The sequence below is a fragment of the Grampus griseus genome, assembly GCF_964374135.1.
Source record: "Grampus griseus genome assembly, chromosome: 1".
Lineage (NCBI taxonomy): Eukaryota > Metazoa > Chordata > Mammalia > Artiodactyla > Delphinidae > Grampus > Grampus griseus.
Window position 1 is genome coordinate 96,385,179 of NC_139017.1, and position 26,568 is coordinate 96,411,746.

Sequence of the window (26,568 nt, forward strand, 5' to 3'; positions counted from 1 at the left end):
TACATAATGATCAAGGGATCAATCCAAGAAGTAGATATAACAATTGTAAATATTTATCCACCCAACATAGGAGCACCTCAATACATAAGGCAAATGCTAACAGCCATGAAAGGGAAAATCGACAGTAACACAATCATAGTAGGGGACTTTAACACTCCACTTTCACCAATGTACAGATCATCCAAAATGAAAATAAATAAGGAAATACAAGCTTTAAATGACACAATAGACCAGATAGATTTAATTGATATTTATAGGACATTCCATCCCAAAACAACAGAATACACTTTCTTCTTAAGTGCTCATGGAACATTCTCCAGGATAGATCATAACTTGGGCCACAAATCAAGCCTTGGTATATTTAAGAAAATTGAAATCATATCAAGTATCTTTTCCGACCACAACGCTATGAGACTAGATATCAATTAGAGGAAAAAAAACTGTAAAAAATACAAACCCGTGGAGGCTAAACAGTATGCTACTGAATAACCAAGAGATCACTGAAGATACCAAAGAGGAAATCAAATACTTAGACACAAATGACAATGAAAACACGATGACCCAAAATCGGTGGGATGCAGCAAAAGCAGTTCTAAGACGGAAGTTTATAGCAATACAATCCTACCTCAAGAAAAAAGAAAAATCTCAAATAAACAACCTAACCTTACACCTCAAGCAATTAGAGAAAGAAGAACACAAAAACCCCAAAGTTAGCAGAAGGAAAGAAATCATAAAGATCAGATCTGAAATAAATGAAAAAGAAATGAAGGAAACAATAGTAAAGAGCAATAAAACTAAAAGCTGGTTCTTTGAGAAGATAAACAAAATTGAGAAACCACTAGCCAGACTCATCAAGAAAAAAAGGGAGAAGACTCAAATCAACAGAATTAGAAATGAAAAAGGAGAAGTAACAACTGACCCTACAGAAATACAAAGAATCATGAGGGATGACTACAAGCAACTATATGCCCATAAAATGGACGGCCTGGAAGAAATGGACAAGTTCTTAGAAAAGCACAACCTTCTGAGACTGAACCAGGAAGAAATAGAAAATATAGAGACCAATCACAAGCACTGAAGTTGAAACTGTGATTAAAAATCTTCCAACAAACAGAAGCCCGGGACCAGGTGTTTTCACAGGCTATTTCTATCAAACATTTAGAAAAGAGCTAGCACCTCTCCTTCTCAAACTCTTACAAATTATAGCAGAAGGAGGAACACTCCCAAACTCATTCTACGAGGCCATCATCACCCTGATACCAAAACCAGACAAAGATGTCTCAAAAAGAGAAAACTGCAGGCCAATATCACTGATGAACATAGATGCAAAAATCCTCAACAAAATACTAGCAAACAGAATCCAACAGCACATTTAAAGGTTCATACACCATGATCAAGTGGGGTTTATCCCAGGAATGCAAGGATTCTTCAATATACGCAAATCAATCAGTGTGATACACCATATTAACAAATTGAAGCATAAAAACCATCTGATCATCTCAATAGATGTAGAAAAAGCTTTTGACAAATTTCAACACCATTTATGATAAAAACTCTCCAGAAAGTAGGCATAGGGGAATTAGCATAATAAAGGCCATATATGACAAACCCACAGCCAACATTGTTCTTAGTGGTGAGAAACTGAAACCATTTCCTCTGAGATAGGAACAAGACAAGGTTGCCCACTCTCACCACTGTTATTCAACATAGTTTTGGAAGTTTTAGTCACAGCAATCAGAGAAGAAAAAGAAATAAAAGGAATCCAAATTGGAAAAGAAGAAGTAAAGCTGTCACTGTTTGCAGATGACATGATACTGTACATAGAGAATCCTAAAGATACTACCAGAAAACTACTAGAGCTAATCAATGAATGTGGTAAAGTAGCAGTATACAAAATTAATGCACAGAAATCTCTTTCATTCCTAGACACTAATGATGAAAAATCTGAAGGAGAAGTTAAGGAAACACTTCCATTTACCATTGCAACAAAAAGAATAAAATGCCTAGGAATAAACCTACCTAAGGGGACAAAGTCCTGTATGCAGAAAACTATAAGACACTGATGAAAGAAACTAAAGATGATACAAACAGATGCAGAGACATACCATGTTCTTGGATTAGAAGAGTAAAACTGTGAACATGGCTATACTACCCAAAGCAACCTACAGATTCAATGCAATCCCTATCAAACTACTACTGGCATTTTTTACAGAACTAGAACAAAAAATTTCACAATTTGTATGGAAACAAAAAAGACCCTGAATAGCCAAAGCAATCTTGAGAAAGAAAAAAAAAAACAGAGCTGGAGGAGTCAGGCTCCCAGACTTCAGACTATACTACAAAGCTACAGTAATCAAGGCACTATGGTACTGGCACAAAAACAGAAATATAGATCAGTAGAACAGGATAGAAAGCCTAGAGATAAACCCATGCACGTATGGTCACCTTATCTTTGATAAAGGAGGCAAGAATATACAATGGAGAAAAGACAGCCTCTTCAATAAGTGGTGCTGGGAAAACTGCACAGCTACATGTGAAAGAATGAAATTAGAACACTTCCTAACACCATACACAAAATAAACTCAAAATGGATTAAAGACCTAAATGTAAGGCCAGACACTATCAAACTCTTAGAAGAAAACATAGGAAGAATACTCTTTGACATAAATCACAGCAAGAACCTTTTTGACCTACCTCCTAGAGAAATGGAAATAAAAACAAAAATAAACAAATGGGACCTAATGAAACTTAAAAGCTTTTGCACAGCAAAGGAAACCATAAACAAAGTGAAAAGATAACCCTCAGAATTGGCAAAAATATTTGCAAACGAAGCAAGTGACAAAGGATTACTCTCGACAATATACAAGCAGCTCATGCAGCTCAATATCAAAAAAAAACATTCAACCCAATCCAAAAATGGGCAGAGGAGCTAAATAGACATTTCTCTAAAGAAGATATACAGATTCCCAATAAACACATGAAAGGATGGTCCACATCACTAATCATTAGAGAAATGCAAATCAAAACTACAATAAGGTATCACCTCAAACCAGTCAGAATGGCCATCTTCAACAAATCTATAAACAATAAATGCTGGAGAGGATGTGGAGAAAAGGGAACCCTCTTGCACTGTTTGTTGGGAAGGTAAATTTATACAACCACTATGGAGAACAGTTCCTTAAAAAACTAAAAATAGAACTCCCATATGACCCAGCAATCCCACTCCTGGGCATATACCCTGAGAAAACCATAATTCAAAAAGATACATGTACCACTATGTTCATTGCAGCACTATTTACAATAGCTAGGAAATGGAAGCAACCTATATGTCCGACAGATGAATGGATAAAGATGTGGCACATATATACAATAAAATATTACTCAGCCATAAAAAGAAATGAAACTGAGTTATTTGTAGTGAGGTGGATGGACCTAGAGACTGTCATACAGAGTGGAATAAGTCAGAAAAAGAAAAACAAATACTGTATGCTAACACATATATATGGGAAAAAAAAAAGTGGTTCCGATGAACCTAGGGGCAGGACAGGAATAAAGGCACAGACGTAGAGAATGAGCTTGAGGACACAGGGAGGGGGAAGGGTAAGCTGTGACGAAGTGAGAAAGTAGCATTGACATATATACACTACCAAATGTAAAATAGATAGCTAGTGGGAAGCAGCCACATAGCACAGGGAGATCAGCTCAGTGCTTTGTGACCACCTAGAGGAGTGGGATAGGGAGGGTGGGAGGGAGACGCAAGATGGAGGGGATATGGGGATATATGTATATGTTTAGCTGATTCACTTTGTTATACAGCAGAAACTAACACAACATTGTAAAGCAATCATACTCCAATAAGATGTTAAAAAAAATAAAATATCAATAAAATACAAAACAATTGATTAACTTTTAGAAGCAAAATGTTTTTTAAAAAGCTGTTTTAGGGCTTCCCTGGTGGCGCAGTGGTTGAGAGTCCGCCTGCCGATGCAGCTGACGTGGGTTCGTGCCCCGGTCTGGGAAGATCCCACATGCCCCGGAGTGGCTGGGCCCGTGAGCCATGGCCGCTGAGCCTGCGCGTCTGGAGCCTATGCTCCACAACAGGAGAGGCCCGCGTACCGCAAAAAAAAAAAAAAAAAAAAAAGCTGTGTTAATAATCAGAACCTGAAAAAATAGACTGTGATAGTTTAACTCTGAAAATTAAAGATAATTCCATAAAATCATTTTATTACTTTATGTGCTGCTTGAAATAGTAATATATTAATAGATGTAAAAGTTAGATATAGTTAAAAGATATAGCTAACTATTGTCTTACAGAACACAAGTGCCCTAAAAAATGGTTTTAGGTTCAGTACACAACTCCAACCAATATAATAAATAAAAATAATAAAATAGCAATAAATGCTGAAATAGGAACAATATTTTTGAATATTAACTGATATATGTTTCATTTCCCTTGAATCATATGCTCTTGTCTATGTCTGCAATATCTAGTAGAAATATAAAATGAACCACATATATGATTATTAATTTTCGAAGTCATATTTTTCAAAAGCAAAAACAAAGGTTCAAGTTTTAAAATATATTTTATTTAACCAAGTATGTCTAAATTTTAACATTTCAATATGTGTCAATATAAAAATTATTAATGAGATATTTTGCATTCCCCTTTTTGCAAAGTTTTCAAAATCCAGTGTCTATTTGTCTTTTGCAATTCAGCTCAGTTCTGATACTACATTTTCATCTCAAGTATTTGATCTCTATTTAGGTTTCATAAAACTTACAGTGTAAAAGTAGAAACACATACCCAGTTTGTTCCAAACATATTTAAAAGTTTTCTAATAATCAAAGCAAGTACCAGTTTTAAAAACTGAAATTAACTAATATTAAAAATGCAGTCCCTTGGTCCCACTGTCTATGTTTCCAGTGCTCAGTAGCTCTAGCTAGCAGCTACCATATTGGGCAACGTAACTCTAGGATTTATCATCTGTTATTCAGTGTCTCAGAGAAGGACATGCCATAAGAGAAGGGCCAACATCTATCTCCCCGTTTCCCTGTCTGCTAGCTTCTGGCAGCCCCCACTCTACTCTCTGCTTGTATGGGGTTGACTATTTTAGATTGCACATATAAGTGAGATCTTGCAGTATATGTCTTTCCTCGCCTGGCATATTTCACTTAGCATAATGTCCTTCAGGTTGATCCGTGTTGTCTCAAATGGCAGGACTTCCTTCTTTTTTAATCCTGAATAGTATTATATCTATACATACCACACAGATATAATGTATAGCAATGTAACTACACTGTATTGTGTACTTGAAATTTGCTAAGAGAGTAGGTAGATCTTAAATGTACACATACACACAAAATGGTAACTATGTGATGTAATGGTTACATTAAATTAGCTTGATTATGGTGATCACAATGTACACATATATAAAAACAGCAAGTTGCATACCTTAAGTATATCGATTTTTTAAATTTGTCAATTATACCTCAGTAAAACTGGAAAAAGGAAAAGAGAGATGGGCCAGTACCAATTAGAAAAGGAAGACAATGTTTGGCTTCAGTAGTCAAATCTCTCTTTGTCAAAAGAGAACAGGAATTTCTAAATTCCAAAGCTACCTTTACATACCAAAAGCAAAATTTGACGATCTGTGTATTTTATTACAAGGTAATAATAAAGAGTACACAGGATATAGTATAAACAGGGTGGTACCACCAACATATAGGAGGGGAAGGTGGCAGACTTTCTCTCTCCCTCATTCTGTTCCTCTTCAGTGCAGGATGGATGCCCATGATGAAGTTTAGGTCAGTTAGGGGAAAAAAAAGTAGCTGCATGCTCTATACAATCTAGGTTTAGTACATAAAATTTATGGCTTCAATATACCACTGTTTATTGTGCTTCCCCAACACAGCCCTGAAAGGTCTGAATTATGTGGACACAAATCTGGTACAAAGTCCATGGTCTTTCTACCACTGCATTACCTCTCATCACAATTCTATTACATACCCTATCAAATACATTTACATTGCAGTTTGGCAAATGTATGATCACGGATAAGTATGGATATAATAATAAGACTTTCAGGACACTGCACACCTGGCTTAATAAATGTACACTCCAAATTTTGTTCAATGTCTCTGTACCAATTTGCAAATAAATCTCCAGTGGAGTGCCATGGAATTCTACCCTTGACACTGCCTTGTTATTGGTGATCTGTATGGTGCTAAGAAGAAGCTGAGAGAAATGGGACTAATTTGATAGATGTCAACCTCAAAGGTCAAAAGGGTTTTAACAAGGTGGAATGCTATTTTGAAAACAATTAAGAAATTTGATTTTTTAAAAATAACCCCAGGAATCCAAGATAAGAAGAACTTGGTGGGACATCAGTCCATGTGAGGACTACAAACAATATGACCAGTAGTAATGCTATGTGGTTATTAAAAAAACAAAACCAAAAAAACCTATTGCTTCTTAGGATATATGAATCAAAGTAGTCCAAACCTGGAAATCAGTTTAAAGAATCCATCCTAACCTGATTATGAATTGTAGATCCATGAGTAAGACTATAGGGTGCAATCCGAATAAACCCACACATTATGGTCAATTAATCTATGACAAAGAAGGCAAGAGTATACAATGGAGGAAAGACAGTCTCTTCAATAAGTAGTGCTGGGAAAACTGGACGGCTACCATTCTCTAACACCAAACTCAAAATGGATTAAAGACCTAAATGTAAGACTGGATACTATAAAACTCCTAGAGGAAAACATAGGCAGAACACTCTTTGACATAAATCACAGCAATATTTTTTTGGAGCAGTCTCCTAGAGTGATGGAATAAATACCAAAATAAACAAATGGGACCTAATTAAACTTAAAAGCTTTTGCACAGCAAAGGAAACCATAAACAAAATGAAAAGACAGCCTAAGGAATGGGAGAAAATATTTACAAACGATGCTACAGACAAGGGACTAACTTCCAAAATATGCAAGCAGCTCATACAGCTTAATATCAAAAAAAAAAACAACCCAATCATTTTATACATAAGGAGTTCAAGGCTTAGATAGGTTGAATAACTTGCTTAAGTAAGTGACAGAGCCAGGACTCAAACCCAAATCTCATTGGTTCCAGAGCAGGTAACCTAATCACTATGCCACAGTTATCCCTTATGGATCATTTTTACAAATTCCAGTCCATTCATTCATTCACGCATGAAGCAGATATTGATTGATTATCATAGTTTTCTTTTGACACCATGACAAAATACCACAAACTTAGGGACTTAAAACAACCCAAGGTTATTATCCTAGAGTTCCGTAGATCTGAAGTCCAGCATAGTCTCACTGGGCTAAAATCAAGGTTTCAGCCTGGCTGCATCCCTTCAAGAGGCTCTAGGGAGAATTCATTCCCTGCCTTTTCCAGCTCCCAGAGGCTATCTGAATTCCTTGGTTGGTTGCTCCCTTTCTCCATTGTCAAAGATGGCAGCATAGCATCTTCAGATCTCTCTGACTACAGTTAGGGAAGGTTATCCATTTTTAAAGACTCATGTGATTTGGTGACATATTCACAAGTTCCTAGGATTAGAGCTTCGGCATTGTTAGGGGGCTAATATTCTTTCTATCACAGGTGCCTACCCTGTACCAGGTTTTGATCCAGGCAATATGAGATAGACAAGGAGGAGAAAGACAATAGCAACTAAACACATGCATATGCAAGACAATTTCTGATAGCGATGTGTATTTTCTGACAATAAAAGAGTTCAAAAATTCACTTTTCCCCAAGCATGCCATTCATGCATTCATTAATTCAACATTTTTGAATACTTACTACATAAAAGGAGTTCTATGCATTTCAGGTAGAATGGTGAATGGACAGAGGTTTTATTCTAATGGAATATTCTCGTGGAGGCAACAGATATACCTACACAGAAATGGGGAGCATGATTTTAAATAGTGACAAATGCTATGAAGAAAATACTTTATACTCTTTCTCTTGTGCCTTTGCATTTTTCATTTATTCGTTCTTTTATTTAGTAAGTCTAGTAAGTCTTTTGAGTGCTTACTGTGTTTCAGGCAAAGTGCTAAGCTCAGGGCTTACAGTGCAGACTCCAGATTTGCCTTCTGTGTCCTCACTGTAGTGAAGGGAACAACCCAAATGAGTATAAACCACACATTGTGGTAAGTGTTCTGGGAGAGGATGACGCGGGTGCTTGGGGAGCGCATAGCAGGGTTACGGATGCTCTCCCTGGGTCTAGGACACCTTCTACCCCCATTTCCCCTTTGCCAGGAACTCGTACTCATCCTTCTGGATCTAACCTAGATTCCTCCTCTTTGAATAACAGTTTCAGTTGTATAGTAAGTAATTAACAAACACAAACATTTGTGTTTTTATTTTATAATAGTATTGTTTTAAAATTGTACAGTGCTTTCTCATTTACCCAAGAGATAGATTAATATTCTCACAAGTGAGTCCATTCACTTTACTATGTGGGCATTGAGATTATATTTTAGTAAAAGCAAACAAGTAAGCAAAACCCCTTTATATGTGTGTCAATTATTGTATATATTGTATAAGCAAGGAAAAAAATGTGTAGAAGAATATACACCTCGCTGTTAGCAGGTAGCAAATGACTGGTTTTAATCTTCTGTATCTTGGGGCTAATAGATATTCATGGGATTGAGGAATAAGAACTGCCTAATAATGGCTAAATGGCTTGGCCTATGAGGTAGTGAGCATTCACTGACCCTTGAGGACTGAGCAGATACCATCCTGCTCAGATTATACACCCTTCTGTTTGTGTTTTATTTTAGCTACATTTTGACATCTGGTTAACCTAGATGGTTTCATAAGTGAATTAAAAACCAAGAGAGCATAAATAATCAATTCCTGTCCTGTGTCCAACTTGCTTAATAGATTCTCATGCTATAATTTCCTCTTCTGCAAATTAGGTATAATAGACCTTCTGTAAGGATAACACAATTAGACTGGTTAAAAGGCACTTACGTTCATAAGTACCAAAAAGTTTCCTAGTACATATAAGTGCAAACTCAAATTTTTCTTTTGTGACGTCCATGTCAACTGATTATGGTACAGAAAAATCTGTGCATTATAAAGCACTACAGTGACCCACTTTAAAGTTGAAATTATTTGAAGAAATGTCGTCCTTCTCCCATAACGCTTAAAATTCAATTATCTTCTATTCTGGTTCTGGACATTAAGTGGGGATCTGGTGGGGGAAGAGCCAAATCCCAGGCTATTCCTAATATAAAAGCCTTTTCATGAGTTTGCATAGTGGCCAGACTGTGTCTTGGGACGCTTTATAAACAATGCTTAAGTCATAGAGCATCTTAGGAATAAACTCAAATTCAAGAGACACTTCAGAGGATTGTAACCCAAGGTCACAGATTACTATAGGCTTACACAATTTGGATAAGTTAGGGCTGAGCTCTATCTGTGATGGCCTCTGGGGTTGAAGGAGAAGGCAAATGTTTTCCAAAGCCATACAGATTCTGTAGGAGATTTCCCACACAAACCACATATATACTACTTCCTACTTCTTCCTACTAGTAGAGTATAGATGTAGCCTCACTGCTATGTACTATGGTGGCCTTCTTTCCCGTATTTTTCATTTCATTTCTCTTGCATTCACTGATACTTAGCTTATGCCATTTTCTCTAGGCAAGAAATCAATCAAGAAAGAAACAAAGGTTAAAGGCACCAAAGTGCTTTACCCCTACTTCCCATTGACATCTCTCCTTCTCAAAAGTGCCACCCCCAATAGTTAAGTTGTATATTCTTCATAGTAAGCTTTGTCTTGAGTCAATTTTTTCATCTATAAAATGAAGATAATAATGATTTCTTACTAATATGGTTATTTTGAGGATTTAATAAGTAAAGTAAAATGCTTAGAACATTGCCTTGAACAGCCATCGCTCATTAAATCATAGCTATAATAAGTATTAGCGGTATTAATACTATTCAGTTATCATTTCACGTTCATTTTGTTTTAATAAGGATAGGATGTCTTTAGCGTTCTGACAGATGTGAAGAAATGCAAAGGTAAGAAGTTAGTAATCAGCCGCATAGCTGTGTTACAGAAAGTCCCACAAGCAGCTCAAATTTCACTCCCTGTTTATATGCACGAGTCAAATAAGGAATTACTCTATTAGGTACGTCACTGGACACCTGAAGTGGTGTGATATTCTTGCCTTGTTACTCATGTGGGCAAGACTCTTTAATATATTCTCTTAGAATGGCAAAAGCACCATTTTCTCTTTCTCATCTCCTATTTCCCTCTCATGTATACTTATACTTCTTAACTGATTATTTTGCTCTTTCAAGCACAGGCTTAGAATACACAGACATAGCTCTGAAGGTCATAGGCCCAAAATGGAGATAATCCAGGTTTTTTTTCCCCTAGAGTATCGGGACCAGGGATAGATTGCAAAGAGCTAGAACTTGGCTAGGTAGAAGCCTTGTATCAAATGAACTGTTTAAATATTCATACAGTGTGTACTGGCAGCTAACAGGGCTGCAAACTTGCCCAGAAAAAAAAAAAAAAAGAGAAAAGATAATTACTGAATTTCATAGCATTCTAAAATGGCTGCCATGAACTAAAAGCATAAGTGCTGATTTTGGTTTAATCTCTTAGGCAAATGTATTTTTTATTCAACTGAGGACAATAGGCAAGTGGTTACATACATTTCTAAGTATTTTTCTGATTATATTATCAGTATCAGATTCTGACATTAATATCATAAAAACTGATTGCACTGTCAAAGCCATCTCTTTAATAGTTACTTTACTAGTGACTTGAAATAATAACTGACACATTTCCTTCACAGTCAACAGATTCACTTATATAGGAACACATGGTTTAAGTTATGAGCAATTGAGCTATAGAATAAATCAGATTGGGGGAAAGACTGGGTTTTTTGAGCATGGTGGCTCACAACTTGAAGGCATTTCATTCTGTGCAATCAGCTGACACTTAATTGTTCTTCATTAGCATATGTGAAGATGCCAAAAATGTAGGTGTTTACTAATTGTTTTGTTTTGGCTTTAGCTGACACATTTCCCCCATCATCGTTAATTTTTTGTTGTCCTAATGCTGGTTGATAAAATTTGGTTAAAACAAAGTAATTTCACAATTTCAGGTAACAGCATAAAAGCAAACCTTGGCACTGTATTGAACTTTAAATTCTTTTTTCAAAGTAGTATCTGTTTAGTGGAAATCCACTCCATTTTGTTTTTTATAACTATACTCACAACTTCTAATTTTTATAAAGTATGCATCCTCTCCATATGGTATACAAAAATGTAAACATTAAAAACATTCATTCATCAGTTTTCCCCTTCTAATAGTATTGATCTAAAATGTAAATTCAGATGAAACAGGAATAAGTACATTAAAAGTTAAAAAAAGTCACTTGGAATGTCTGCACTCAGTATCTTAGATAATTACTAGTACATAAGAATTGGCCATTAGTCAATATAAGGTAAGTAAAATGAACTAATCACTACTTTTAAACTACTTTTAAGAAACTTCTTTCAAAAAAATTCGTAAACTTCAGTTAATTATTTGAACTATATAGGCATATCTGTGTCAATAAATATATATATATGTACAGACACATATATGAGGTGTATATCAAGGAAATACGTTCATGGAAAGTCATGTTTTTCATTTACTATTTCAGATGTACATTACCAACACAATCAAAGCCAAAGGAACAAGACTTGCTAAGCCCGTTCTATGCCTGGGCTTAATGTGTTTGGCCTTTCTTACTGGGCTCAACAGAGTAGCAGAATATCGAAATCATTGGTCCGATGTGATAGCAGGCTTTCTGGTTGGAATATCTATAGCAGTATTTCTGGTAAGTACAAATTTCTTTAAATATAATTTGTTTCTTAATCAACGTGTATAACCACCTATTAGAAAATACAGGTGTGAATCACTGGGTTTAGTTGTCAAAAGGTGGTATAGCAAATAGAAATATTTATGTTTTAAGTCATTCGTTTCTTCCTGCTCCCTCGTTTATTCTGCCCAAAGTCAGGTTTGGGGGTGAAGAAAACACATTGGGTTGACCAAAATGTTCGTTCGGGCTTTTCGTAACATCTTACGGGAAACCTGAACGAACTTTTTGGCCAACCCAATATATTCTACATTTAAAGGTGAACAAAATGTTTTCATGTAAAATGGAACGGGGCTAAAAACACTCATGCCTCCCCAGATGGTTTTTAAAACTGGGTTGTTTGAATATTTTAAAAGTTTCCTCATGGCACTTTGCATCCTGGAGTATGTAGACCAACCCAAAGTGCCCTGGTGCCTCTGCGCAGTACTCTTAGTGAGCCGCCAAGTCTCAGCACCTGATAACAGGTGAACCTCACTTGTGAGATGAACCGGTTCCCTGCAGTGACTAAAAACCCAGGGATAGTTTCCAAGACGACGTCGCGCAAATCAGATTTTGCCAAGGAGTGAAGAGCATACGTAGTGACTTCTGATGAAGTCATCTCTACTCTTATGATAAAATCCCCTTGGAATATGTCTATAGGTTTTAGTTGTTGGAAAATATACTTCAGTCTGGCTGTAGAATTAATCAATCCATTATAAGTATGGATATTTTACCCAGATGGAAAAAATGTGTAGACTACTGTAGAAATCAAAACATATTTTTGGGGCTTCCCTGGTGGCGCAGTGGTTGAGAATCTGCCTGCTAATGCAGGAGACACGGGTTCGAGCCCTGGTCTGGGAGGATCCCACATGCCGCGGAGCAACTAGGCCCGTGAGCCACAACGATTGAGCCTGCACGTCTGGAGCCTGTGCTCCGCAACAAGAGAGGTCGCGATAGTGAGAGGCCCGCACACCGCGATGAAGAGTGGCCCCCGCTTGCCACAACTAGAGAAAGCCCTCGCACAGAAACGAAGACCCAACACAGCTAAAATAAATAAATAATTTAAAAAAAAAAACCGTATTTTTGTATTGACACATTATAAGAAACACTTTATTTTAATTTTAATTATATTTAAATTGTTTCTCCAGAGTAACTTTCCTTCTTCAGTTTATTTTCACTAGTTCATAAGCAGTAAGCAAAAACTTATATGAACCTTTCTTCTACCAAAGCTTTGGGCACTATCTATGTGTCGGGCATTTTAGGAGGTTATTTCTTCTAGAACTTCCTGCGGTAAAGTGGTGACTATCCCCTGATCCCTCTCTAGACCCTGTGCTGCTTTTCTTGCTGATGTCACTCCCTCTGATGTCCAAAGTCCTGAGAGACTTAGGCTCACCCCACTCTGTTTCCCAGAGATATCCTGTAGCCTCAGGAAAACTGGGGCCCACCCACGCTTGGGCCAAAACCTTTCCCTTGCTGTCACTTATCACAATTGAAACAGGTTAACTTTTTATGAAACAGAACAAAACAAAAAGCATCTTACATAAATCCTAAGAAAATAATCATAGGCAGGGCAAAGAGCACACCAAAAGTCAAAGTTTTAAAACACTGCTGTCAGATGTAACTGCGTTTCAGCTCTGCAGGTCCAGAACATCTTTGCTAGCACCTCATCAGGCTTCGTCTTATCCTCCTGTGGCTGTTTCGATCTTCCCTTTACTGCCAGTGAATGTCGTGACACCCTGCGTTGTGAAATCTAGAGCCCTCATGTCTTCCCTGTCGCTTCCTTATCTGAGAACCATGTGGTGAATGATGAGTTGGGCTCTGGATACCCCTTGGGTTCAAGACCCTCCTACTGCACATATTTAGAACATTCCACAGGCCCCTTCAGACATTCCCATGCACCCAGGGAAATGACCTTATAAAAAGGTCATGTGAAAATGCTTTAACCACGTAATGGCTAAACAAGCTTTTATACGTTCATTCCCAACTGTTTATGAATGTGAGTGCCTACAGGTGCCAGGCAAGGTGTCAAGAACTGGGGCTGCAAGGAGGCTCAGCTAAACATGACCTGTCTGCTGTGGGAATCTGTTTCCGGGGTCAGGGAGGAATAGTCAGGTTATTCCCGCAAAAGTTCCCTCCCTCTCTTCCTTCATGAAACAAACATTTACTGAGACCCTATTCTAGTCCAGGCACTGTGCTTGGTGCTGGGAATAAATACACGAAAAAGATACAATCCAGGTACTCAAGTAGATCGCAGTCAGGTGGGACAAGGTGGACACAAAGAGTTCTATAGAGGGTAAATGTAATGGTAGAGGTACATATACTCAAGACATCTACCCTGTTGGGATTAGGGACAAATCAGAAAGAGGAGATAATTTATAAACTTGAAAGGTTTGTAGAGCAGGTAGGTCTAGCCTGGGGCATAAGGAATGAGGGGCAAAGAGCACAGAGCACAGAGGCAGTGTGAAATGCTTCATAAAATAAGTATGTATGAAGCCTCTCCTATAGTCTAGGCCCAAGGCGCCATGTGCATCTGAGAGAACACGGCACCCGGAAATGGTACCAGACATCCAGCGCGAGTGACGAGAAAGGGGAGTGGAAGAGCACACAGGGGAATACCCTGAAAGGCCTTGTATGTTATGACAATAACGTAGACTTTTGTTTAAAAACGTATGTGATTTGGGAGCCTCTATCAGGGTCCAAGTGAGTTGAAACAGAAAAACAGCCTGATTGAATCTGAATCCCAGCTTCTTTATCTACTCAGTTTGTGCCGTTAAGCAACCCTCAGTTTCTTCCTCTTTAAAGGAGGCTATAAACAGCCTCCTTAAGGGATTATTATAAGGATTTATAAAGGTTAAACAAAATGGTGTGTATATTCAGGGCATGGCCACATGGATGACTGAAATAATTTCTGTAAGTGAGAGTTTGTTTCCTGTCAGTCCTTTTACTTTCTGATAAGATTTGTGCTTTGGGGAAAATATGTTTTCTGGAAAATAAAGCTCCAGGTGAAGATAGAGGAGACAAGTTAGGCAGAACCAGGGAAATAAGATGGCACAAATCGGGCCTCTGAGGGCACAGAGAGAGGGGAGGCTATCGGGAGGTATTTGGGAGGTGGAATGTTTTGGAGCTTGATGGAACATTGGAGATGACGAGGATGAAGCAGGCAGCAATCTATGATGATTCTCGGATTTCTCACTTGGGCAACTAAGTAGAATATTTATTTCAAGCAGTGACTGCAGCTCTGGCTTACAATATGCTGGGGTGTTTCCAGTGATCCTTCAGTGTGTGCAGATCACTAAAATGTTTCCAAAATAAAATTAACAGTAACCTACTCCAAGACTCTGTGTGTCGGTTGAAGGCGTTCACATCCCCCATCACCCACACCTGGTGTCTAGCGTTTGCCTTTGACCCACTCTCCTCCTTCACCCCCACACCCAGTGACTGATCTAGTTCCAGTTCATTTCCACCAGAGTCTTTCTCCCATGTCGTATTTCTGCACTGTTCTGACCATAGCCTCTCGATTTTAGAGATCAAAACTTCTTACCTCTATTATATCAACGGGTTCCTAGCTGCCTGCTCACTTCAGACTCTCCTCCACATACCTCACATTCTGCTTCATACACATGATACCATAATTCATTGCCAATAACAAAGCAAAACAAACAAACAAAACCCTCTTTCCTGCTGCATTAAATCAGACACTTCCATTGAACTTCTGAGATCCTCCATAGTCTGGCTTCACTCTTCCCGGCCAAGTTTATGTTTCCCTCGTTGCAGTGGAACTCCTGCACTTGGAATCGAGTCAGTTTTCTTCCTGTCTTACACAGACAGGCTCTGTCTGGCCTGTGCGTTGCCTCAGCTGGAACACCCACTCCTCTGTATAGTTTAGAGAGCAAAACAGGAGTGGGAGTCAGACAAACCTAGGTTGAATCCTTCTGTTGCCACTTTTTCTTTTTGCCACTTTTGCTGGATGTGTGACATCATACAAGTCACTTAGCCCCTCATCATCCCTAAAATAGTGAGGCCTCCCCTGAACTGTATTTAAAGTGATTACCCCTCCCCAAGGACTCCTTTTCTCATTTCCTATTCACTTTTCTCCACTGTGTAATTCAACTTTTAATATACCACATATAATATTTTTGGTTTTGTTTTTTGCTATCAAACCCACTGGAATGTAAGCCACTCACAGAGAAGGTGTTTATTTGTTTTCATCACTGTGTATTCTCAGTATTGGGTCTGGTACATAGGAGGTTCTCAGGAAATGTTTGATGAATGAATGAATGAACTGTTTTATTTACTTTCCAGAGCTCTTTTGAGGGTTAAGGGAAATCACATATATAATAAAGGCAGTCGAGTGTGTGGTACAGAGAAGGCTCTAGGTATCATGGTCTTCACCTTTGATGACTGTATTCAAATCCTTTATGCACTTGAGATTTTTCTTAGACAAATCCCAGCTTCCCCAGGAAGTGTCCCTGACTACATGGTTCTCCCATTTTTCCTGAATTTCCACTGCACTTGAAGTCAGTCCTGTTACAGTCTAACGAGTAATTACCTTCAGTAGTAAATTTATTATTCTTATCTCACGTGCCTTTTCTTCAAAGTTAGAGAACACAATCCCCAAGCTTAGGAAAATACAAAGCAAATACTAGTTGAACAATAGGTGTAGATTGACTAATATTGTTTTATAAAAATGTGTGCCTCAAAGCACTTACAACAAAGATGCATATTAGTGTCCAGCAGAAAAGTTCAAGTTTACTGAGCCAAAGCAAAAGCTTGTCGGGTTGACATATGTGATATCATAATAATAAAAATAGGAACTATTTGAATACTCTTTACTATATTAACTCAATTAATCCTCATAACAGCATGTTGAGATGTAATTATTATTGTCCTCAGTTTTCAGATAAGAGAAACAGGTCTCGTTATATTAAGTAACTTGCCTGGACTCACAAGGTTAGTAAATGAAAGAGCCCGGGATTAAGCCCCAGGCCTGTTTGACCCCAAAGCCCGTGCACATAGCCCCATACAACAGAGATGTTTTATTTGCCACAAGCAAGAGAGAAAATGATCACAGATGGATCAGATTAATTTATTATCACTACCGGATAAAGGAAACAAAAATCTATGTGTAACGGTGACTTAGGAGTGTCATTTTTTGGAAGAGAGGGTAGAATTACACTCATGGAAGCCACTCATGTAAAAATAGAATGTTTCAAAAGAAAATCACTTTAAATTGTACAGGAACGTTAGAAAATTTGAGAATTTTTAGGCTGGATACATACATGCTCATTCATTAATCTGTTCATTCACGGTGGCACTGAGAATACAATAGTGATCAGAAAAAAAAAACATGTCTGCTACCATGGAGCTGACAACCTTGAAAGAGAATCACCTCAACCAAAACACTATGCTAACAGATGTATAATTTCATATAGAGATAGGTGCTTGGATGAAAAGAATCACAGGTCCTTGCCTGCAAACAAACAAACAAAAACAGCCTGGGGTCAAGGAAGACTAGTAAGGAAGTGGAGGGGAGATGGTGATACCACAGATGAGTAAGATATGGTGCCCAAAGACAGTGGAGATGAGTATTCCGAGCAAAAGGCAGTGAAAGGGAGCAGAAGGTGTTTAGATAACCAAGAAGGAAGGTTGAAAGGTGGGCCAGAGTTTACACTTGAAGAGAAATGAGAAGCCAAGCCACAAAGTGGTTTTAAGAAGGTTAACATGATACAATTTGCATTTTGGAAAGACCATTCTCACTTCTTTGTAGGAAGGGATCAGAGGGAGGCAAGATTGGATTTAGGGAGACTTTAGAAAGCCATGCAGGAATTCAGGCAAGCGGTGGTGATTGCTTAGTCGATGGAGTCGGTGTCGGAGATAGAACAAAGCAGATATAAGAAATCAAAATCTTTAGGAAGGAAAATTGAGCAAATTGAGTGACTGGTTGAGTATAAGAGGTGTCCAAGTTTTCAGCCTCGTGCAACTGCATTAGGGGAACGGGAATGTGAGGGGTATTGCCTTTCCCTGAGAGAGTCCAGAAAAAGATCCAAGTTTTGGAGTAGGGCCAGGAGATGGGCGCATCTTGGGTTTTATTTTGAACATTTGTTGAATTTTTCATACCTTTGCCAAACAAAGAAATGGAGCTAACTTGCTAATCTATTACAAACTCTTCACTTTCAAATTGAGAAGACTGAGACCTAGAGGACTGTTCAAGAACTTACAGACTCAGGATCAAAAAAACAGGTCAATTGCTTTTCTTGGAGTATTTTTCTAATAGGATATCAGTTTCGTGCTTGTGAACGTTACAAGACTTACTAAATATTTGAATATGATTCTAGGGAAGATTTGGTAATTTCCTTCCTTATGATTTAAATAATAACAGTAATGAAGAGTAATCATTATGTTAATAGATGCTTTAATGAATATCTACTCTGTGTTAGGCATTTAAATATTTCACATGTGAATTCTTAGATGCTTCAATGGGGTGTTGTCCTGACCCTCAATTAAGGTAAAGAGATAACTGATAATACCTTTCAAAGAGTTTTCCAAACCTAAATAACGTTAAAAGCAATTAAACTAATTTCAGTAGCCCATATTAACTCTAGATGAATGTTTCTTCATCTAGTGACTTCCTTTTGTCTATGTACATAGTTATTTTAGCAAATTTTAATTCAGAAGAATTTGTAGCAATGTTTTTCATCTGCCGATTTTCCATTAATTTATAATATTAATGAAAAGGAAAATGTGCATGTGTGTGTATATATGTCATGAAATGGGTATGAAACTGCTGTTTGTTATGTTGTTGTTGGCTAAAATTCTTGATTATATTCTTTGTGCTCTTGGCAGTAATCAGTTGGCAAACTACAGCCCATAGGCAAAATCTGGCCTGCTGCTTATTTTTTTTTAAACTTTTTATTTTATATTGGAGTATAGTTGATTAACAATGTTGTGACAGTTTCAGGTGTACAGCAAAGTGATTCAGTTATACATATGCATGTATCTATTCTTTTTCAAATTCTTTTCCCAATTAGGTTGTTACAGATTATTGAGCAGAGTTCCCTGTTCTATACAGTAGGTCCTTGTTGGTTATCCATTTTAAATATAGCCGTGTGATAAGTTGTATTGGGACACTGATATGCCTATTCCTATATGAATTGCCTCTGGCTGCTTTCACGCCAAAATGGCAGAGCTGAGTACTTGCTGCAGAGATTGTATGCCTGCAAAATCAAAAATATATACTATCTGCCCATTACAGGCACAACACTATCTATTAGTCCTTTGCAGGGTCAACATTTGATAGAAGGATTATCAAGTACCCATCTCTAAGCCTTTGCCATCCCTTACTTTAAACATCTTGATGGCAGTGATGAAGCTGAGGTATCAAATAATCAGGCTTTGATCTATGCTTCTGATCTGTAATTATTCAAGGAAGTGGAAGGATAATAAGTATATAGCAATTTGCAAGGAAATTTTTTTTCTGAGATAAAGTCTCAGAGTATGTGTTATTTTGTAGATTTGAAAATTTTATTTAAAAACTGGAGAGTAACCAAGATCTAATTGGCCTTTGAAAATATTCAGTAATGAGCCCTACTAAAGGAGAGGCTTTCCAATGGAGGATTTGTGAAAAATATACAGTGTAAATTTATACTTGTATATTAAGCATTTATTTTTTTAAATGAATGTTAGGTTATAAATTGCAAGTAAGTTCTATATTTTGGTTTGATAATAGAATATAAAACCCAGAAAAAGAAGACTCAAGAATAGCTTACCCATTAGTTCAATATAAGCAAATAATAGCAAATAATTTTCCTGAATTGTTTAAATCACTATTACTTTTTTTTTTTACATCTTTATTGGAGTATAATTGCTTTACAATGGTGTGTTAGTTTCTGCTTTATAACAAAGTGAATCAGTTATACATATACATATGTTCCCATATCTCTTCCCTCTTGCGTCTCCCTCCCTCCCACCCTCCCTATCCCACCCCTCCAGGCGGTCACAAAGCACGAGCTGATCTCCCTGTGATATGCGGCCGCTTCCCACTAGCTAGCTACCTTACGTTTGGTAGTGTATATATGTCCATGCCTCTCTCTCACTTTGTCACAGCTTACCTTTCCCCCTCCCCATATCCTCAAGTCCATTCTCTAGTAGGTCTGTGTCTTTATTCCTGTCTTAGTCAGAAAGAGAAAGACAAATACCCTTTGCTAACACATATATATGGAATTTAAGAAAAAAAAATGTCATGAAGAACCTAGGGGTAAGACAGGAATAAATCACTATTTCTTAAAGTTTGACTCACCTACATTTTTTTTTTTTTTTTTTTTTTTTTTTTTTTTTGCTGTACGCGGGCCTCTCACTGTTTTGGCCTCTCCCGTTGCGGAGCACAGGCTCCGGACGCGCAGGCTCAGCGGCCATGGCTCAGGGGCCCAGCGGCTCCGCGGTATGTGGGATCCTCCCGGACCGGGGAACGAACCCGTGTCCCCTGCATCGGCAGGCAGACTCTCAACCACTGCGCCACCAGGGAAGACTAGGAATGCCTTTTAAAAGTGGCAACTCCTAGGCCTTATCCTTCATCTGTGAAATCAGAATTTTTAGGAGAGGGCTTCGGAATGTGCATTTTTAAAAGTGCCAGAACTTTATTTTATGCACACTAGAATATGAGAACTTCTGGTTTAATTCAAATTCTGTCACTTATGGGATATAAGTGGGATAATTGAAACAAGGGCCAGTTTCCTTTATGTAGAAGTTCTTCTATTTCAGTGGTAGCAGTAGTAAGCTATTGTCGAAATGCCAAATATATGTGGGATACAATAACAGACAATAACTTAGGTTAATTAAAGGATGCTACTAAATTAGAAAGTGCCAATTGTAGAAGGTTTATTATGAATGTAATGATCTTAAAGCAATGGGAAATAATTAGCATTTATTAGCCACAATAGGAAAGGTTAGCTTGCTATGAATTTTTAGCCACAATAAGGAAAGGTTAGCTTGCTATGAATTTTTATAGGGTTATGATCTTATTTTTGGATTGATTTGAGCATTGACTATAAGCTAATTTAATGAAAATTTTGGAATAATAAAATTGTCCTTATTAACTGAGCTACATATTAATTGATGAATGTTCTTGAACATGCTTGTACTGGATTAACCATTAAAATTTACACAGAATAAATCTGGATGTAAAGTTATAGACATGTAATATTTAAGTAATTCCAATACTTTATTACTGTGATTAGATTTATCAGGCTATCCACAAGGGTCATAGTTATAAGGAGCATGGCTTTGCTTTAACTGTATTTTTTCCCAAAATTTTAGGTCGTGTGTGTGGTAAATAATTTCAAAGGAAGACAACCAGAAAATGAGCATATACACACAGATAATCTGGCACAGATGCCAATGATCAGCATTCCTCGAGTAGAAAGTCCTTTGGAAAAGGTAACATCTGTACAGGTGATTCATAATTTAAATTCTAAATGTGATTGTTAGAGCAAATGAATAATTACTCTTGAGAGTTCCTACACAGTCATTTTTGATTTACTAAAACAAGCTCAGAGTCTCATGTGGTATTTAGCAAGAATTTAGTCACTGAATACAGCATCTTAGAAAAATGCATATCACATGGAAAATATTTCTTCAAATCCCTCACGCTAAATGCTGAGTCTGTACATGGGATGCGTTCTGTAAGTTGCCATAGCTTCAAGATAGGAATGTTATACAGTGGTCCCACACATGGGCAAAATAATAAGATAGTTTTACTTGAGAATATAAGCATTTTTTCATAGCATATATTCCATTTCTTCCATGTCTCACTTATATGAGAAACTGCTTAGTGTAACAACTGGCACACAATCAGGACTCGGTAAATATTTGTTGAACCCCAGTGTATAAAGTTCTGGCAGCAGGGAATCACCAGTCATGCTCTCCTGCTCAGGGGGGGAACTGGGGGTCAGCTTGGGCTGAAGGGAGCCTGACTAGGTAGCACTTTGAGTGGCAGGTCAAGGCCTCATTGGGCATAGCAATGAACAGAGAAGCAGGTAGATAACAATAACTTTCCTTGAGACTCTAAGTGACTGCTCAGAGGGTTACTAATGGCTTCTCCTCAGCCCTGTCCACGTCCAGATTTTGATCAATATCTTAAATGAAGAGTTCAGTTACATGCTAATTGGCGGTTTAGATGGTCTGAGTCTGTGAGGGATAATTAATACATTGGATGAAAGAATAAAAATTCTTGGAAGAGTACAACAAAGATACAACTAACAATTAACTAGAAATAAAGGAAGTGTTTTGTATTTGGACTTTTTAAAAAAGTTCCTGTAGGGTAGGGTATGTCTAGGTTAAGTGCACAAATGAAAAAGGCTCAGAGAGTATAGAAGTCTACCATTCAACTTGGGTCAACAGCATGATATGTCTTCCAGAAGTTAATATGGTTTTAAGTCCCACTTAGGGAAAATGATATCCTGAATGAGGGGTTTGACGGTTTGCTTTGCTCAGACCAACTTGGTGTACTGTGTACTGCCCTTGGCAACATGGTTTAAAGGTGAATATTGATAAAATAGAAAAGTTGACAATAAATATTTGTTAAGTGAGCAAATAGATGTGTCTAAGATGGTGAGTGGACTCAAAATCATGGATTATAAGAGACTGGAAGGAACAAAAAATGGTTAGTTTATAGGAAGAGAAAACTCAAGAAAGAAGCAATATCTTCCCATAAATATCTGAAGTACTGCTGTATGGCAGAGGGATGCGATTTGTTCTGTGGGGCCTCAGAGATCACAATTAGGATGAAAGAAATGAAAGTGCAGAAAGATAAATAATGTCTGGTAAGTAGTAACAACTTTCTGAAAGTGGAATTCCCACCTTAAAAGCAATGAAATTTATTTTTACTATAGGGATTCAAGAATAGCTAAATAATCACTTATCCATGATACTGCGGAAGGAATTCAAGCATTTAGATGAGGATAGAGACACTAGATGATGATGATGATGATGACGATGATGGTAATAAAATAGCAATGGGCATTTAGTGATCATTCAGAATGTGTCAAATACTATGCTGATTGCTTCCACAAAAACACTTCTGTGCTCTACAAGTAGAATTTTGTTCTTTACAACAATTTTTACAGCTGAGTATTATTAGTGGCAAAGACTGCTAATAGTTGACCAGTATTCCTTCTCCCCTTCTTCCTTTTAGTTACTGAAATTTCCCACTCCAATTTTAGCTACACTCACAGCTGCCCAGCTGTAGTCTTTTTCCCAGCTTCCCTTGCAGTTAGGTGTGACCATGCAACCAAGTTTAGACCAATACAATGTGAGCAGAAGGGTAGGTGCAACAACCTCTGGGTCATCTCTTTGAAAACTCTTGTCCTGGACATTCTGTACTCCTTCTCGCCAAATGGAAAAGGTAAATGACTGGAATAGTCTTTAAGTTTTAAAGACGACCTCCTCTCCTTGACAGCGTAGGTTCTGGATGAGCTTATGGAGCAGTCCACATACATACCCTAGATGGTTCTGAAAAACAAATAAATTTCTTTTCTCTTTGAGTTATTGGATTGTTTTCATCTTTTTTCTACAGTGGTTAGTTGATGCCCTCTTATAATAAATTTCCTCATTATACGGTTAAGAAAACTGAACTTCCAAGTAGTTAAGCAGTTTGCAAATGTCCATATCACTGATAAACAGCAAAGAAAAATTATACAACATAGTAATCCAAGACACATGCCTATGTGATAAAATATATAAGTGAATAATACATATAAAATTCAGTCTTGTTTAATTTTAAATTAAATATAGAAAACAGTAGAATTTAGGAAGAGATCTTAAACATACTTTGAAGAAAATGGTTAGGGTAAAAAATAGAGTCTTTATTTTATATAGCTCTCAATATATTAACTTGAACAAAAACACAGTCTTCTGCTTTTTAGCATATTTGCATAACGGTTTATGCAAACGGTTTATTTGCATAACGGTTCTTTAGTGGTCTACTAGCATTGCCAGATATTCTTATATACCATTACATCATTATGTATATTAAGTTATTAAAATATTTCTGTTCTTGATTTTATGCAAATTCATTTTTATTTATAGTGACTTTTAAGATGTTAGGTGGTAAAAGCAAAAATATTCTATTAGAATCCATAGATTGCAAGAGATCCGTGTTTATTAACTTCTTTCTTTCATTAATATTTTTGTTTATGACAAATTCATGTGCCTTGTCTTCACTCCAGTAGTTAGGCAATAAAGATGATTGGAATCTAATTTGATTCTCCCCTTCACACACCTAGCACATTTACGCTCACCCCGCTGAGCTCCAACTTCCCTCTCCGCTCTCTCCATCCCTGTCTGCAAGGCAGAACGCTGTCTGCGCAGTTTGTGGTCTGCTGCCCTCACTCACATAGACCACAGGAAGAGCATGGATCTCAGGAGTTTCCGCCAGGAGCTCTGCGGGTGAGAGGACATGTATTTGAGCTCATCAGCCAGAAAGGGAAGAAGACCATCACTTCAGGGAAGCCCACAGTAGCTTTCTCTTCTTTCTGTGATAAGGAATGTTTGGAGTAAATATATTGCTTTTCATCGTAGTTCACAGTGGGAAACAAGTGAATGCAAATCGCTCCCCAGTAAGTTGATCTTAATAACCGATAGTTGGAGAGTGACATTAAATCCTTAAAGCTGGCCCTCTGAGGAGAGAAAGGAGGCGCAGTGTTAAAGTGTGGTCCACAGGCATGGCCTAGTGTTTTAGCATTATTATGCCAAACTATCATTTTCTGGTTGTCAGTTTTACATGGAGAAGGCAAAGGGTTTCTTTTGGAAGTTATGTACTTATATAACCTCATGTTCAAAGTACATGTTTGATAGATGGTACACTACAGAGTAATTACAGCCTGCAAACGTTCTTGCTTATAAAATGCCAGCAATTTACCCCTTAATTATAGGGAGTTTGTCATATAGTTAATTACCACAGTTTGAGGAAAAGTCATGATTTTTCTGAAAGCTAAATAAATCTGAACATTCATTACATTTGGTTTTATGAAAAGAATTAATCATCTGTGGAAAGTAGCCCATCATATCTCAATGCCCACTTATTTAAGTTACCAGTAACTTTATTACAGCCGTTTGTAATATCAAATCATGAAAGATCTAAATGTATATCTGTAGTGAATTATTAAATCAGTTGTGATACATTCCTACAATGGGATCCAGTACATTATAGTGTGGTACTTCTGCTTACAGTTTCTAGAGGTAGACTAGCTGGCAGTTACGGACAATTTTGATCTTGGGCAGCTTACCTAAATGCTCTGTGACTCAGTTTTCTCCTTCATAGAATGATTCATAGAATGATAGTCGTAAGAGTTCAATAAGATAATAGTCAAGCATTTTAGGGCAGTGTCTGGCACCTCTGAAGCCCTTAATCATTACGAATTATAATCATTATTACTATTCCACAGTTAAAATGAATGAGGTAAATCAAGATGTGGAAAGTTTTCTAGTATGTTGTAAAATTTTTATAAGTTGATATGTATAAAATGTGTCTGTGTATGATGAAGCCAGTTGTGCAAAACACCACACAAACTACTTCTCTCTAGTAGGAAAGAAAAGAGCATATAGATGAGAGAGAGAAGGGGGCAGGGTACCCACAGACACCAGTCTGAGAGCAACTGACATAGTGGACCTGATTCTCTCTCTCCTGTCTCTGTCTTCCTCCCTTTCCTCCCCTCCCTCCCTCCCTCCCTTCCTTCCTTCCTTCCTTTCTTCCTTTTCTCTCTCATTTTCTCTTTATCTTCCTGTAATGAGGCTATATTTATGAAAAATTGTGTAACTAGAATAATTACAGTGTTTTAAAATTATTCAGTTTTCTTCAGCTGCTCTCTGAGGAGGTCTTGGTTATGCTTCCTTGTATTGACTGTTGATATGTTCTGATTGAGCAAAGTCCCTTGGAAAAATTTCCCTGGAATAATTTAAATTCCTGTGTCCCTTCCTTATGACTCCCACAAACCTTTTGAGAGTGTTTGGTTTATTTTTCTCTGCCAAATTGGTTGTAGCTCGCATGCCTTTATGCATCACGCCCAGGGTCCAGCTGTCCTTGGCACACCTGCAGTCATCTCCATTTCATATCTGTCCTGGGGCCCTGACACGAGCTGTGTGTAGGTGCCTCTCATTTGCAGGAGCCACAAAATCCCACCGACCGAAGGCCTCAGGGAGCCAAGTCACACCACTCCTCCCCTTCAAACTTATCCTTTTCTGGCTCCTGCCTTCAAGGGCCCATGCATCCCAAACAGAATCTTCAGGGGTGCTGGCTTCAGGAGGTCTCCAAAAACACAAAGACACCATTAATTACTCTCGGGAGGCCAAAAACCAAAAGTCTGCCTCTCCTTCTAGGAAATGAAGATGGAAACATTTACATATTCATTAGCTTTACTCTCCTATATTAGCAAGAGCAAAGTAGGAGTTAATATCTTAATAGCTGTGTCACAGAGAGAAAACAAGATAGAGTAAAATTATAGGCATTTCTACTAGATATGGTATAAATAGTTCCAGTTTGATGGATGTCACCAAAGGACAATTGAAATTCTTCTTTGCCAGTAAAGAAGTTCAATGTTGCAGAAGTGGCTAAAATCCTATACGATCCCAGTAATACCTCCAAAATTTCAAAGAGTGAGGACAAGAGATAAGAATGACCTT

The 26,568-nt window shown here is 37.6% G+C and overlaps 1 protein-coding gene across 2 annotated transcripts in view; it reads left to right on the forward strand.

Annotated features, from left to right (window-relative positions):
- Window positions 1-26,568, forward strand: part of PLPPR5 (phospholipid phosphatase related 5) — a gene marked incomplete at both ends in the record, with an annotated part of 127,197 nt that overhangs the window by 86,247 nt on the left and 14,382 nt on the right. Inside the window, 2 exons of one of the 2 annotated variants that reach the window (XM_082659013.1) lie at window positions 11,701-11,877; window positions 21,208-21,342. In XM_082659013.1, coding sequence (XP_082515139.1) covers window positions 11,701-11,877; window positions 21,208-21,342 — 312 coding nt within the window. The remainder of the gene's footprint in view (window positions 1-11,700; window positions 11,878-21,207; window positions 21,343-26,568) is intronic. The other variant, XM_082659014.1, reaches the window with a different exon arrangement.